Below are 13,179 nucleotides of genomic sequence, written 5' to 3'. Positions count from 1 at the left end.
TATTGTTCAGAAAAATGAGATCACGGAAAAATCGAAACAGGAAACGATATTATATATCTAATATTTGATATGTTTGGTAATTTGATATGTATATAAATAAGATACGCTATAGAGAAATAATTTTTAATTAATTAATTAAATCGATAACATCTGAGAAGAAAATAGAGTATTTTATTTCTGCCGTACTTCATATAGATTCTTCAGCTAATTTAAAAAATTGATTTTTCAAGCGGAACCTCGAGAGAGATTGTCAATTTCTAGTAATTTATAAACTTTTAACGCTGCTTATTTTCTCAATTTTAAACTTCTGTTAAAGTTAAACTTATTTAAAATTTACTGATAATCGTATTATTTATAATTTTCTTCGCTGAAACTAAGTTCAGAAGTGATTTTTTTACCTCTAAATCGTTATAATGTTATTTAAAAACTATAAGTAATAAAAAAGCAGACTTTTTAAACAAATTAAATCATTGTAATGATTGATGTGATGGTAAAAGTGGAACACCTATTCTTAAGATATGCAATTCTTTGGCCCTCTCTGTCATGATCTCATTTAAATGAACAAAAATACATAAATAATATCAAATACGAGCATAACAATGCTTGACAGTCGTGTCAAGCGATAAGTTTATCTAAATTGTGTAAAGTTGGAGAAATTTCTTCTCCATTCGTGAGATGCGTATTACGTATACCAAGATTTCAGACCGATATATTATTTCGATATCACCTTCATGCATTTGAGGCATGAAATCCGATTTCAACAGAAATTTGTATCATTGCTACACAGTTATCATTATATTAATTATATACAGATTATCCTAAAATGACTGCATGTCTTTTCCCGAATCTCTGAATTCGGAAAAATCAATTTTTCATAAAAAGAAGTATTTATGATTTTCAGTCGATTTCAATCTTAATCTTCCTGGCAAGTCAAACTTAGGCTAAACAACAAAATTGTATTGATCTTAATTAAATGGTCACAACTTGAAAAAGTGATAATCTTCTATCAACATTTTCGTCAAAGAAAAATTATTTTCTGGAATTAATTAGAAAATTATGATTAAAAGAACATTCATTGATCCCTTCAAGAAAAACTGCACAAATATTAATGACGTATATAAATATGATTATGTTAGTTATACGTGTTTTGTCAAATCAACCATATGTAGTCAACCATATCAAGTCATAATTTATCGGTCGCAAATCCTGGTACGGTACGGGGTAGTCAGCTACGGTAAATCGTAGGGAGTAGAAGAATAGCGCGATAGACAGATAGAGCTATATCGTCGACGATCGATCGGCTCTTGACGAATCGAGCGATGCGATCCGCCGACCTACCTAAGAATTGGACAAGAGTTTACTGTGCGGGCGCCAACATACGTACGATTGGCCATATTTAGTGTGTTTCTTCGGTGGATAAATCCCACGCGTTGGAAAGTTTGTAACAATTGTAACACCGAATAACGAAGTTATCCACGAAAGTTCAAATTGAATTCCTAAGAAGATTAGAGAACACAAGTCATGAACAGATTTACACTTTTATGCCCGTTTCTGTCAATGTAATTTAATTTTAATCTCAGTTCAACTAACTCTGTCTTTTTCTAATTATAAGAATTATAGGAAAAGATGAAAAGTAAATTGGAGATTAAAGTTAATAGACACAGACATTGGAACTACAGAATTGGAGATTTTTTTTTGGTAAATTCAACATATTCTATAAAACGGTTCACTCAAATTTTTGTGTTAAAGTAATACAAAATGAATATGTTAGAAAGTAATACAAGCATTATATAAAAAAATTAACATAAAATTGACATAATTTGTAAGCAATCATATTTCTTTATTAAAATTAACATTAAAATTAATATATGTTATATACGTAAATTAATAGATTTTATTTATTTATTTATTTATTTATTTATTTATCTTAGAATTTCGTTTTAAAAATATTATTTTTACGTTAGTCGTTCACTTATACTCATAAATTATTTTAACTAAGAAATATTGAATATCAATTTAACACAAAATATTCAAATAGTTATATTATGTTAAAGTAACATCCAGATACTAAAAATTCAATTCAACAAAATTTTAAGGAGGATTCGAGTGAGCCGTTTCTAATACAAATACAAAATATTTTTTTACCGTGTTTTAGAAACGGGCATTAGTAACTAAATAGTAAACTAAAAATTTCTTTTTCGTTGGAACTCGGATGAAGAAGATGGAGAAAATCGAAGATACATTATCCCTTTTCCATCATATGGAAATTCAAGGTGTCCGAATGAAATTTTGTGTAACAAACGGCTCTCCGACCGACGAGTAATTTTTATCGTTTTCAGCAATTTTTCCAGCGCGCGAGCGTAACGCTCGAAGAAACTTTATTCTTCTCTCTTCTGGAGCGGACTAGAGTTTTAAAACGACCGATCGATCTATAACATACGACGCCTACTATATAGTATGACGGCTACCGCTGAAGGATTTTTAATTCGCTCTCACCGCGAATGAGATTATGTAAACACGCGTGTGTCTTGTGTGTGTGTGTGTGTGTGTGTGTGTGTGTGTGTGTGTGTGTGTGTGTGTGTGTGTGTGTGTGTGTATGTGTGTGTGTGTATGTGTGTGTGTGTGTGTGTGTTTTGTACATACTTCTCTAGAAAACAGACAACGAGAAATATATTCATTTCTAGTACATCAGCCCATACAACGAAGGACACCTTAAGAATTACGACAGTTTCACACCTTTCAATGACGCTTCTCTTCTCCGTGAAGAGAAAGAACAATTTTATATCTAAAAATTTAGTTGGATGCAGATTTTTTTAAAAGTGATATTTTTGAATCATCAAAATAATTATGTCAGACATCCGAACTGATCTGTGAAGAAAGGCAAAACTTTTTGCTGCATTGCTTGAGTCTTACATAATAATTTTGATAGTCCAAAATTAGTTTTAGTTTATTATCTAACTAAATCTTTAGGTACATCAACAAAATCGTTCTTTATTTCTACATATTCCATAGAGATTTATTATATCAAACTCAACGATATAATTAACGAGTTGTGCGGGAATGAGTTGATAAATCTCTCTCTTGCGCTACATCTACGCTCGCGTTCCTTAAGTCTACAAGTTATACTTTCATACAGTATTTCATGCAAGGGTGCTCCGAAAGTCGTGCTCTCCACTTCGTCCGAAGTGGAGTAATTAAATTAAAGTCAAGCGCAATAAAATAAACCCAAAGTTTACCGCGAGAAATCGAACGAAATTGACGACGCGTGAAAACGAAAAATGCTGCTTCTGATACAGAATGCTTCTGATACTTTGCATTTGCGTACTTTTCGAATGGAATACATTAGGACATCGTAAACGAGGGAAAGCGGTCTCGATGTCATTCGATTGTGCATCTTACGGATCCGATTCACCCGCGTTTCGAATTACCTTCATGCGACGCGCAAAGCTCTTCTACCTCAGCCCTACGTCCCTGTCGAGGGAAGCTATGTTGCGTTTTGCAGCTCTTGTGTTTTTGCGAAGCTATCACGCGCGCGTCTATCACTTCTTTGAATTCTTTATCATAGCCGCCATGTCTCGCAGACTCTGCTCCAAGGTTTGTGCGAATTGCATTGCGCTGGTTCTGCCGTCGCTGTGGAAGGCCGAGACCGAGAAGATAAAGCCATTCTTCCTTACGTTGTAGGCGCATCCATAGCCGTCTGGCACAACCGGTCCGTATCCGACGATCACATCGTTCTTCGTGGTAACCTGCGAGAGAAATCTTACCTTCATTTCAAGCTTCACGCGATTAAAACGTATGACGCCAAAAATGTGTTATCCTTATCCTTTTAATGATAGCTCGATTGACACCGTTAATGAGCTAAAGAAGATGATATGGCACATAAATGGAGACTTCCTTATGGAAAGTATGGAACTTTCCACAGTCAGAACTCCTGTAAGTAATGAATTTCACAGAATTCGAATTATTTAAAAGAAATATTCATATTTCATTGAGGAGGACTTTATTAAAAATTGAAACGTTTGTGACATAATAGATTATATTTCGCGAAAGAAGTTTGTAATACAAGAATTGGCGTAAGTGCGAACTAGCCAGGCTCAAATAGCTTCGAAATTTAGATTTAATTTAAATTAAATTATTTAATTGAACCAATAAATGTGTGAATTTAAAAAAAATTATGTTAATTTTTGACAAATTTTAAAAAATTTTGAGTGATTTTTTCAGAAAAGTTAAAAGTGTCCGTCCTTGGTATGACAATAAAGTTCGGTAAATGTTATGAAAAAATAAACATCACTTAATTAATATACAAATGACCTTTATTGTTCTTCAAAATAATCCTTCCTGAAGACAATATACTTCTGACCGCGTGACAACAAGACTTAAGATAATGTCGGAAATTAATTTTTTACAGTTTTCGCAAGCTTTACGTTGTTGTCGCAAGCTTACGAATGTTGTCAGAAATATATTGTCTCTAGAAGAGATTACTTTGAAGGACAAAAATTATCATTCGTATAATGAAATGATATTTATTTTCTCATAACATTTATTATATCGAATTTTATTGCGACATAACTTCAAGCGTAAATTTTCTTTAGCGTAAATTGAGGATATAACTAATCGAAAGAGAGATCTGAGCTTTGCAAAACGTGTATCTGCAAAGGAAATATTCTACTGATAATTAGATAATAAATGTCACCTTTAATAACGAGCAAATATACTTTTATTTTATGTTAATTAAAATCGTATTTTCTTAAGATGTAAATCATCTCCTCGATTATGTAACTTTTCTTAAATAAATTGATCGTATCGCGTCGACCTCAAGCTATCCGAGTTGTTAAATACCTTTATAAAATACCTTTATAAAATGTGCTTATGACATGTCCGGGATCTTGACTTCTATTTCGTCATGATAGTCCACTTTAAATAACAATCTTTATGACATGCATCAAATAGCCAATAAATAACCAATCAATAATCAAGAAACGAAACGTTCTCATCGAAAATTTTTAGACTTCCGTGACTTGACATCATTTTTTGGAGAAACCAATAATTCTCTTTGTGCCATTTCATTTCACAATTATCATAAATACACACGTTTTGCTGTAACAGAGAACTTACGAAATATGCATTCATGCATGGGCGTTTTAGTCAGTGAGAGGCAAACATTTATATTCGTACAAAATTATTATTAAAATATTTATTCTGTCAGTAGAGCTGGCATCACCTCTTTTAATACCTCGTCTTCTATCTGTTTATTTGCCAAAGAATATTATGAACTTCAATTATTTTAATACGACAGCATAAATTATTTTATACTTGATTGGTAGAATTACAATGGAAATTCGATTTAAACTTTAATCAACGTCTTATATTATATTAATGAGCATTGAAAAGGATTCAAATTAAAGTCGAAACGAATACGATATTGTATGTATAATTTGTATGTAATTATTAGCGAATATATACAAATAATTTACGCGTTGATAACTGCATTGGCCATACAGGCATTCTTTCTTTTACTTCAAAATACTTATACTTAAAGCCATTTTCTTCGAAAATCTTCAGCGAACTTTCTTATGAATAATGCGTGAATTATTCATTGGTCAATAAATATTTAATTACTTTTCGTCATAAAAATTATTTTCATAATTTAATCGTTTCTTCTTTCTAAACTTTAAAAGGGAAAGGCAAGCACTCCTTTACCTCCTTTACTTCCACCCCTTTGCGTACGTCCATGCATTCACTAATTGAAAGGCAACGAATTTGGCTCCGGTGAATTGACCCTGATCACTGACCTGTGATGTCGAGAGGGCGAAGTGATTAACGATTGCGTAAGCCTCGTCCGTGAAGATCTCTGGGATCGGCTCACCGGCCTCCTTCGCCGCGTAACGTAGCCCCATCAGGTGATTATCGATACCCTGACCATGTATGTTGTCGTTCATCTCTTTCGTCTGCCTCTGCACCGCAAGATCGAACAGCTCCTTGATCCTTTCCGCCTAAAGAAGCGAGCCGGAAGCAACGTTCAATTGAGTCCAACGCGATGAATCATTCGAATCTTTTTTCGATGAAGATTTTCCCGACATATATCGAAGATCGACAAAGAGCTCGGAGGAATCACGAAGGAATCGATACACTTCATTAATTTTGACCAGGGTTTGGCATTCGATCTGTATATTTTAATGAATTTTAAATTAATTTTTCTATATCTAATTGTGCTAATTTGTACCGTAAGTTCCTTTTCATGATATTCCGATTTTAATTTGAAACAGTGAATTTCTTTTTGGCGATTATCATTTTGTGAAATAGACTTATTACTTTTGAAATATGGAGGTGAGAAGCAACATCGAGCGTGTGAAGGTAATTGATATTTATTAAATCAGCTCTCGAGAAACGTCATATATTAAATTAATAAGATTCGAAAAGATACAAATAAAACAAATAAAGAATGCTAAGCAGAAGATAAGTTGATAATTTCCATAAAAATAAAGAAAATAAGCTTGGCGGGAATTAATTCTAAATTTTAGAATTGTTATAATAATTTTGAAGGAAATATAATCGCAAATTTTGAAAGAATATACCATTGTAGAAAATTCAACTCACTATGAACAGGAAATGACGAGGGAAGAAAAAAAGAGCGGCTGAAACAACATCTCCGCTAAAAGGGAAACAACGGAGTACGATAAATGAGAAACAATAGCTCCGTTGCAGTATTTTCCGAACGAGGGCGAAACGTATGTAAGGGAAACAAACGGAATAACCCCGCGGAACTTGCCCGGGTGCCTCTCGAGGATCGTGCAAATACTCGATCGTGAAGGACGAATGAATCGTGCCGGCGGACCGGGACTAATTGATTGCCTTTTCCTCGGGGAGTTCCCTATTTTTTCTTTCGTTCGGCCGCTGCTTTACTTGCGGATCTTACACAACCTGTTTTTATAACCACGGTTTTTATCTTTTACATTTTGGAATTATTATTTTGAAGCACTTGCACTTTAAAAAAATATAAATGTAAAGAGAGACAAAAATATTACTTAGATATAATATGAGAAGCATTATTCGTATATAACGTATATATAATGTAAATGAAAAATCACATAAATAACGTTGTGACACTTGTACATAGGATTTCTACACACCGATGACTTCGTGCATCTTACAGATAAAGATCAGCTGAAGCGTAGTGTATACATATAAGTAACGTAACGTATACCAATAAATCGTAATTGCAAAAATTACATAAGTGTAATGTCAATATAAAATTGCAGAAATATCACATAAACATACATAAATATCTATATAATTGGACGGCGAAAATATATTTAAAAAAAACCGATATGATCTAATCTAAATGAAAAGAAAAACATAATTTTTTTTATAATAATGTATAATAATGTAAGACAAGAGACACGTGTCTATAAATGAAAAGGAAATAGCGTAGATATTATACCGAAACCTTCTCGTAGATAGGTGCATTTGGCAATGCAAATGGGCAATACGACCAACCACTCAGAAACTTGTCGTAACACTGCAAAAGATGCATCGTGATGTATGTACATGAACGAAATTACTTCGAACACGCGATTGCATTTTACTACGAATTCGTTATTATTACGTAGCGAAAGTACTCGAGGTAAAATTTTTGAAAATAGCGTTTTTAACCGGCGATCCATCAAATGAAAATATTGCGAGTGCTCAATCATCCAATTGTCCATTATTTTCAACATTAAATTTTCTTGAGACTAGCGTATCCAGTAGAATATCGTTAAGGTTTCGTTATCTTACGCAAACAAATTATCCTATTTAAATTATCTATAAAATTATTATATATAAATTATATCAAAGAACTTACGCAAAATAATCCGTATAAAATAAAATTTATTTGTATTTACAAAACAACGGCAAGGAGCGCTTAAAAAATTAAGGCATTGAGGCGAGAAAAGTAAAATAAGTAAAACGCATTCCGCTCGACCTTGTCGCAGTTCTGTCGAGTGTACTCGAGCTGTGTGTGTTACACGACACGAGAATCGCATAGGAAAAATGCCAAGTTTCAGTTACACTGTAAATGGTGAACTGAACTCTTTTGGGGCTCCCGTCCATGGCGTTGTTCGGCTGATTCATCTGGCCGTGAGGATCACCCTGACACATAGCCTTCGCCCACGCCAGCGCTTCCGGACTGGCGGCCCGGATGCAGTCCACGCGACCCAATGCGAACCTTCGGATACCGGCACTTTCATAAGTGGCCACCAGCCTCCCGTGAAGTCTGCGAATACCACAAAATTATGAAATAGCAACGATTTGAAGTAATTTATTAACAACTTTTGTCTGTCATAGGCATCTTCTTTTAGCTTTTTCTCTTGACTGCACTATTGTCTAGACAGTGTAGCGTATTTTCTTGGTGAACTAGGCGAATTCATTCAGTGTAACGTGTTTCCGTAGCTATAGTATAGTACAAATTTTATGCATGAAATGAGATTTTGTTACACGATCTCAAAGAGACGGCGTAGACTGTAGAGCCAGTGTGACATTAAAAATTTGAAAATGGAAGCAATCGGCAGCAGAATTAAACACGATAGCATGAAATAATGCACCATGGTGTACACTTGTGTAGTGTAGCACTAATGCAATACTTACTGTATAGTGTGAGGTTACACTCAGTGTATTCCAAGAGAAAACGCTATTACTTTCATTAATAATCAACAAATGACAGAATTTTTCATGTAAGATTCTATTCTCGAATTTAATTTTTGCTATCAAATTTCATCTAGCTGTATTTTGAAACGACTGATGAACGAAAAGAACGATTTTGTGGAAGTATCTAAAAATTTATTTAAATATAAATCTGAAAATAATTATGTAAAACTTAAATAATTAATAATAATATTGAAAAAAGTTTTAATATTTTATAATCAGTTTAAATGTCTTATATAATTATTCTAATGGTCAACAAAAAATTATTTTTAGATCTGTATCTAGTTAAATTTTTAGATACTTTAGCAAAATCGTTTCGTAAATCACTAACTTTAATAAGGTACATACTAGCTAAAAGGAATCTAGGAGAAGACAATTTTTAAGATTTGGATATTAAAGAAGAGAATTCTTCTTTACTTTTAGTATTGTATATTTCACCTGAAATATGTAAGTTGGAGTGCTAATTGTATATACGCGTCCGGGCTGACTCTGCAGGACTTTATGAACTCCTTCGAGTAATCCTCGAACCACAGAATACAGAGGTCCAAATCTTCGACTAGACTGAAGAACAAAAAGAAATATTATGAATGCAGATTTACAAATAGAATATTCAAAATTATTTTTTCTAACAATTTTCCTAACTAACAATTAGCAAGCTTTCCATACTATTTCTTTCTTTTTTCCAGACTTACGCGTCAAAGTTCATCATGGCTTCTCGGATGTCGTTCAAACTTTGCTCGGTGAGACACCATTCTAGCTTTTCGGGTGCCGGCAGATGCGAGGATACCAAATTCTCATCCGGTGGTGACATAGAGTCCACCTTCTCCGTTATATCCTCGAATGCATTGAAGACGGCCGGTGCTTCGCCAGTGGAATGTTCATACGTCAATCCCCACATTCCGTCCTACGTTAAGTGTTATATATTTGCAAAATGAAATCTGAATAAAGTGCAAACAAAAAATTGAATAGAATTTTGCTTTTTTCGTATCAAGAAGTGACAGTTTGTTTTAAATATCAGAAACGATCGTGGATAAAAAAAATAATGTTTCATGGAAGACAATATTTGATCAAGAATTCGTGTAAAGAATATATGAAAAAATTTAATAAAAACTGCTCCGTTCCATTTCAAGAAAGTCTTTTTTGAAACGATGAATAAATTATATTATGTAATAAAACTATTGACATTAAACAAATAAATGATATTATATACTGGATGCTCTATAATTGATGATTACAATTTAATCTCAAAAACATTAAAAAATAATATTAATGGAAATACTATTTGATAAACATAATGGATAATACAGAAATATGCGCAAGAAATATTATATATAGTAAATAATTAATATTTGTAAGTTATTCATTATTTGCGATAATTGTTACAAAAATAATTATATATAATCGTTTGCCTATTAAAATGTTATTATTATCGCGCATTAATAATTGATGTGAATGGCTAAAAAAGAGAAAACGATCGATTAAACAATCTCATTAAAGTTAAAGCAATATGATTAATAAATAAAAACTATACATAGAGATATCCCCATCGCGAAAGATTAATTAACCAATCAATCGTAAACGAAATATGACAGGGAGATAGAGATCGCGGGACTATTTTTATCATCAGTGAAAATATTCCGACAGGAAGTTAAATTAGACATTCTGTCGTGCGATATATGAAAGCGCAATGTTAGCGTAATAAAACACCGTCGCGGGTTCACGAACGGTGATTTCGCCCGTGAACCCTGACACCAATCAAATCGAAGAGTCATCTTGGAAGCGGTGAAAGTGATAAGTTCAATTTGGCCGAGCGCAGAAAACGTACTATCATGAATTGTTGCCTACCATAGGAGGATTTCTCAAGAAATTACGCTAGAAGTATCATTTGATACTTCTATATATCGCATTGTGCGTTTTCTCAATCCATAAAGAACTCTCTAAGTGCACCAAGCACGTTCGAATTTCGATCAGATTACAATAAAAAATCGATTCCATTTATTTCACTTCAGATTTGAACATCGGATGTTAAATTAAATTTCGAATCGATCTCAAATATTTACATATTCAATTCTCTTATATCTTGAAAAGTTTTATTGGCTTTCACTGCGATTCTCAAATAGATGAAGTCATCTCGTTTCATTTCGAGACAGAAGGAATGATGATCAAATTAGATATTATTTAATCAGAGTTGGATAAGTTAATGTTTTCTTTTAACTGAATAAAATTAAAGTTAATGGTTTTACAAAATTAATAAAGTTAAGTTAAAAGTTGAAGGAATAAAAAATTAACTTAACGTAAGTTAAATCAATATTGAATTAACTTAAGTTAAAAAAAAAGTTAATTTTGAAAAAAATTATTATAATTTTTTAGATCATAATGTCCTAATTTTTCTTAAAATGAGATTAAATAACTATAACATAGATTATTAAATAAATTAAATTTTTAATTTTTTTATTCATATGTGATATAAGTATATAACACATAATGATATAACTATATAAGTTATATAACTTTAAAAAAACAGCCAGCATATAAAGAAGATAAAAGATTAGTAATTATTTTTTAATAAATCTTAAGCCATAAGAAATTGACCAATTACAATCGAATGCGAGAAGAATATTTGATTGTAATTAGTCAATTTCTTACGACTTAAAATTTAAAACACCTATTGTAGAGCCGAACTAAGGCTTATAGCATAAGACATAATCACATAAACCAATCATAGGGCTGTATTAGCATCTTAAAAAATTATTTAAGATGGTCTTTAAATATGAACAGATTACGAATATACGCCCTTAGTCTTATTATATCTTATTATTTTTCTAAGATATTTAAAAGAGATAAAAAAATTTTTTAACTTAAAAAAAAGTTAAAAAGTTCACATTTAAAAGTAACTTAGTTACATTAAAATTTAATGTATTTAAAATTAAGTTAAATTAAAAGTTATTAACTTTTAACTTTTTTTAACTTTTAATATTTTAACTAGTTACTACCCAACCCTATATATAATATTCATATTGCGCAATAGAAACGAAACATGAGTGCATTTACAAATATCGTAGTATCGATTATTGATGTGTAGTAATTAATGTATGTTCGTTAAACATACTTTGCCGAGGATAGCATGGAAAGTTTTGTCGAACCAGCGATTCGCGCCCAAGTGCCGGGATCCTCCACCGTGGAGAGCGTGATGAAGCACGTTCGCGTAATCTCGGTCGCCAATCCATCGGTCCTCCTTCTTCATGGGATTGTTAAATGTGGTAGGCAGCACGTCGTCGTCGATGCAAACAACACAGAGACAGCGCTCCAACAGCTCCAGATTGTGACGATTGCGCTCATCTAGAAGTCGTTTTGCAGTCTCGTTAATTCAGACGGCAGTCCCGCTTCGATATAACTTTGTAAAGCGCAGCAAAAATGTATTCCTCGTAGGGATTGGAAATATAATAATACCGTTATTCTTATCGTTATTTTTTATAATAACAATTTAATAATAAAATTTAATATTGCAATTTTTTATCACAGTAATAATAATTAACTGAAAGCTAAGATTGGGAAAAATTCATTTATTAAAAGTTACTTGTCATTATCATGTGTTGTTTACTAAAAAAAAAACTTATTATTTAACCGAGTTAAAGTTAAAGTAACAAGGTGATACGTTACAAATAATAAATTACTTTTTCCAATAAATGATGTATGATAGTGACAAGTTATTTTTCAGAAGTTATTGTAGAAAGTAACGGTAAAAGTAACATTCCATCCCTGGATCAACATGTTGAATTTATCACTGTCTGCATTATGATCTTATGTCTCTGTAATTGATTTTATTGCTTGTATTTTACTGTTTAAATTTTTGTGTGTCTATGATTCATAATAATATGAAGATAAATATTATTCGAATATAATATTACGAAATAATAATACGAAAATAAAAAATTAAGAGCGATAATGAAAAATTGCTGCAATAATAATGGGAATCGAATGAAAAATACTAGAAAATTTGCATTGCCTGCAATGGAAGGTTAAAAATGTTCACTATTTTTTTTCGCAGTGATTCTGAAAACAGATCGTTCCTTTTCATTTCGAAGCGCGAAAGAAGATAATCAAATTTATGTAATATAAGTTTTAAGAAGCTTTATTGTACAAGACTTACGCCGTAAATATGAAAAAACTAGAACGCATTTATGAGACGAGGTCTATTAGAACGAGACGCCGGGAGCTTGCCATTTTAGAGTTACAATCTCTCCGTTGTCTTCGCGACGCTCTTGCCTTTAATTAATCAACACGAACGCGGGTCGCCGTTAGCTCGTTAGTGTCGACCGTTCATTCGATTTGTAGGCGTAGGTTCTCGTTGAGCAAGGTCGGGTTAGGGAGTTAATAGGAATATTGCGAATATTGGCGAAGCGGTGAACGCGAGTGAATAATTATGGCGAGGGCACGTGGCAACGAGGGTCGTCCGAAGACAGGCGAGCTACTTTTTGGGTAACCAGATTATTACAT

At 32.5% G+C, this 13,179-nt stretch overlaps 1 protein-coding gene across 1 annotated transcript in view; it reads right to left on the bottom strand.

Annotated features, from left to right (window-relative positions):
* Positions 1-3,539: 3,539 nt before the first annotated feature.
* The window catches only part of LOC105623295 (choline O-acetyltransferase), a 93,886-nt gene continuing 84,246 nt past the window's right edge, over positions 3,540-13,179 (bottom strand). The window contains 6 exon segments of the mRNA XM_012204693.1: positions 3,540-3,746; positions 5,793-5,993; positions 8,050-8,254; positions 9,121-9,243; positions 9,375-9,586; positions 11,792-12,021. Coding sequence (XP_012060083.1) covers positions 3,540-3,746; positions 5,793-5,993; positions 8,050-8,254; positions 9,121-9,243; positions 9,375-9,586; positions 11,792-12,021 — 1,178 coding nt within the window.

Source organism: Atta cephalotes (genome assembly GCF_000143395.1).
Source record: "Atta cephalotes unplaced genomic scaffold scaffold00055, whole genome shotgun sequence".
NCBI lineage: Eukaryota > Metazoa > Arthropoda > Insecta > Hymenoptera > Formicidae > Atta > Atta cephalotes.
Note: the sequence above shows the minus strand (reverse complement) of the source record. Positions and strands in the feature narration are given on the sequence as shown.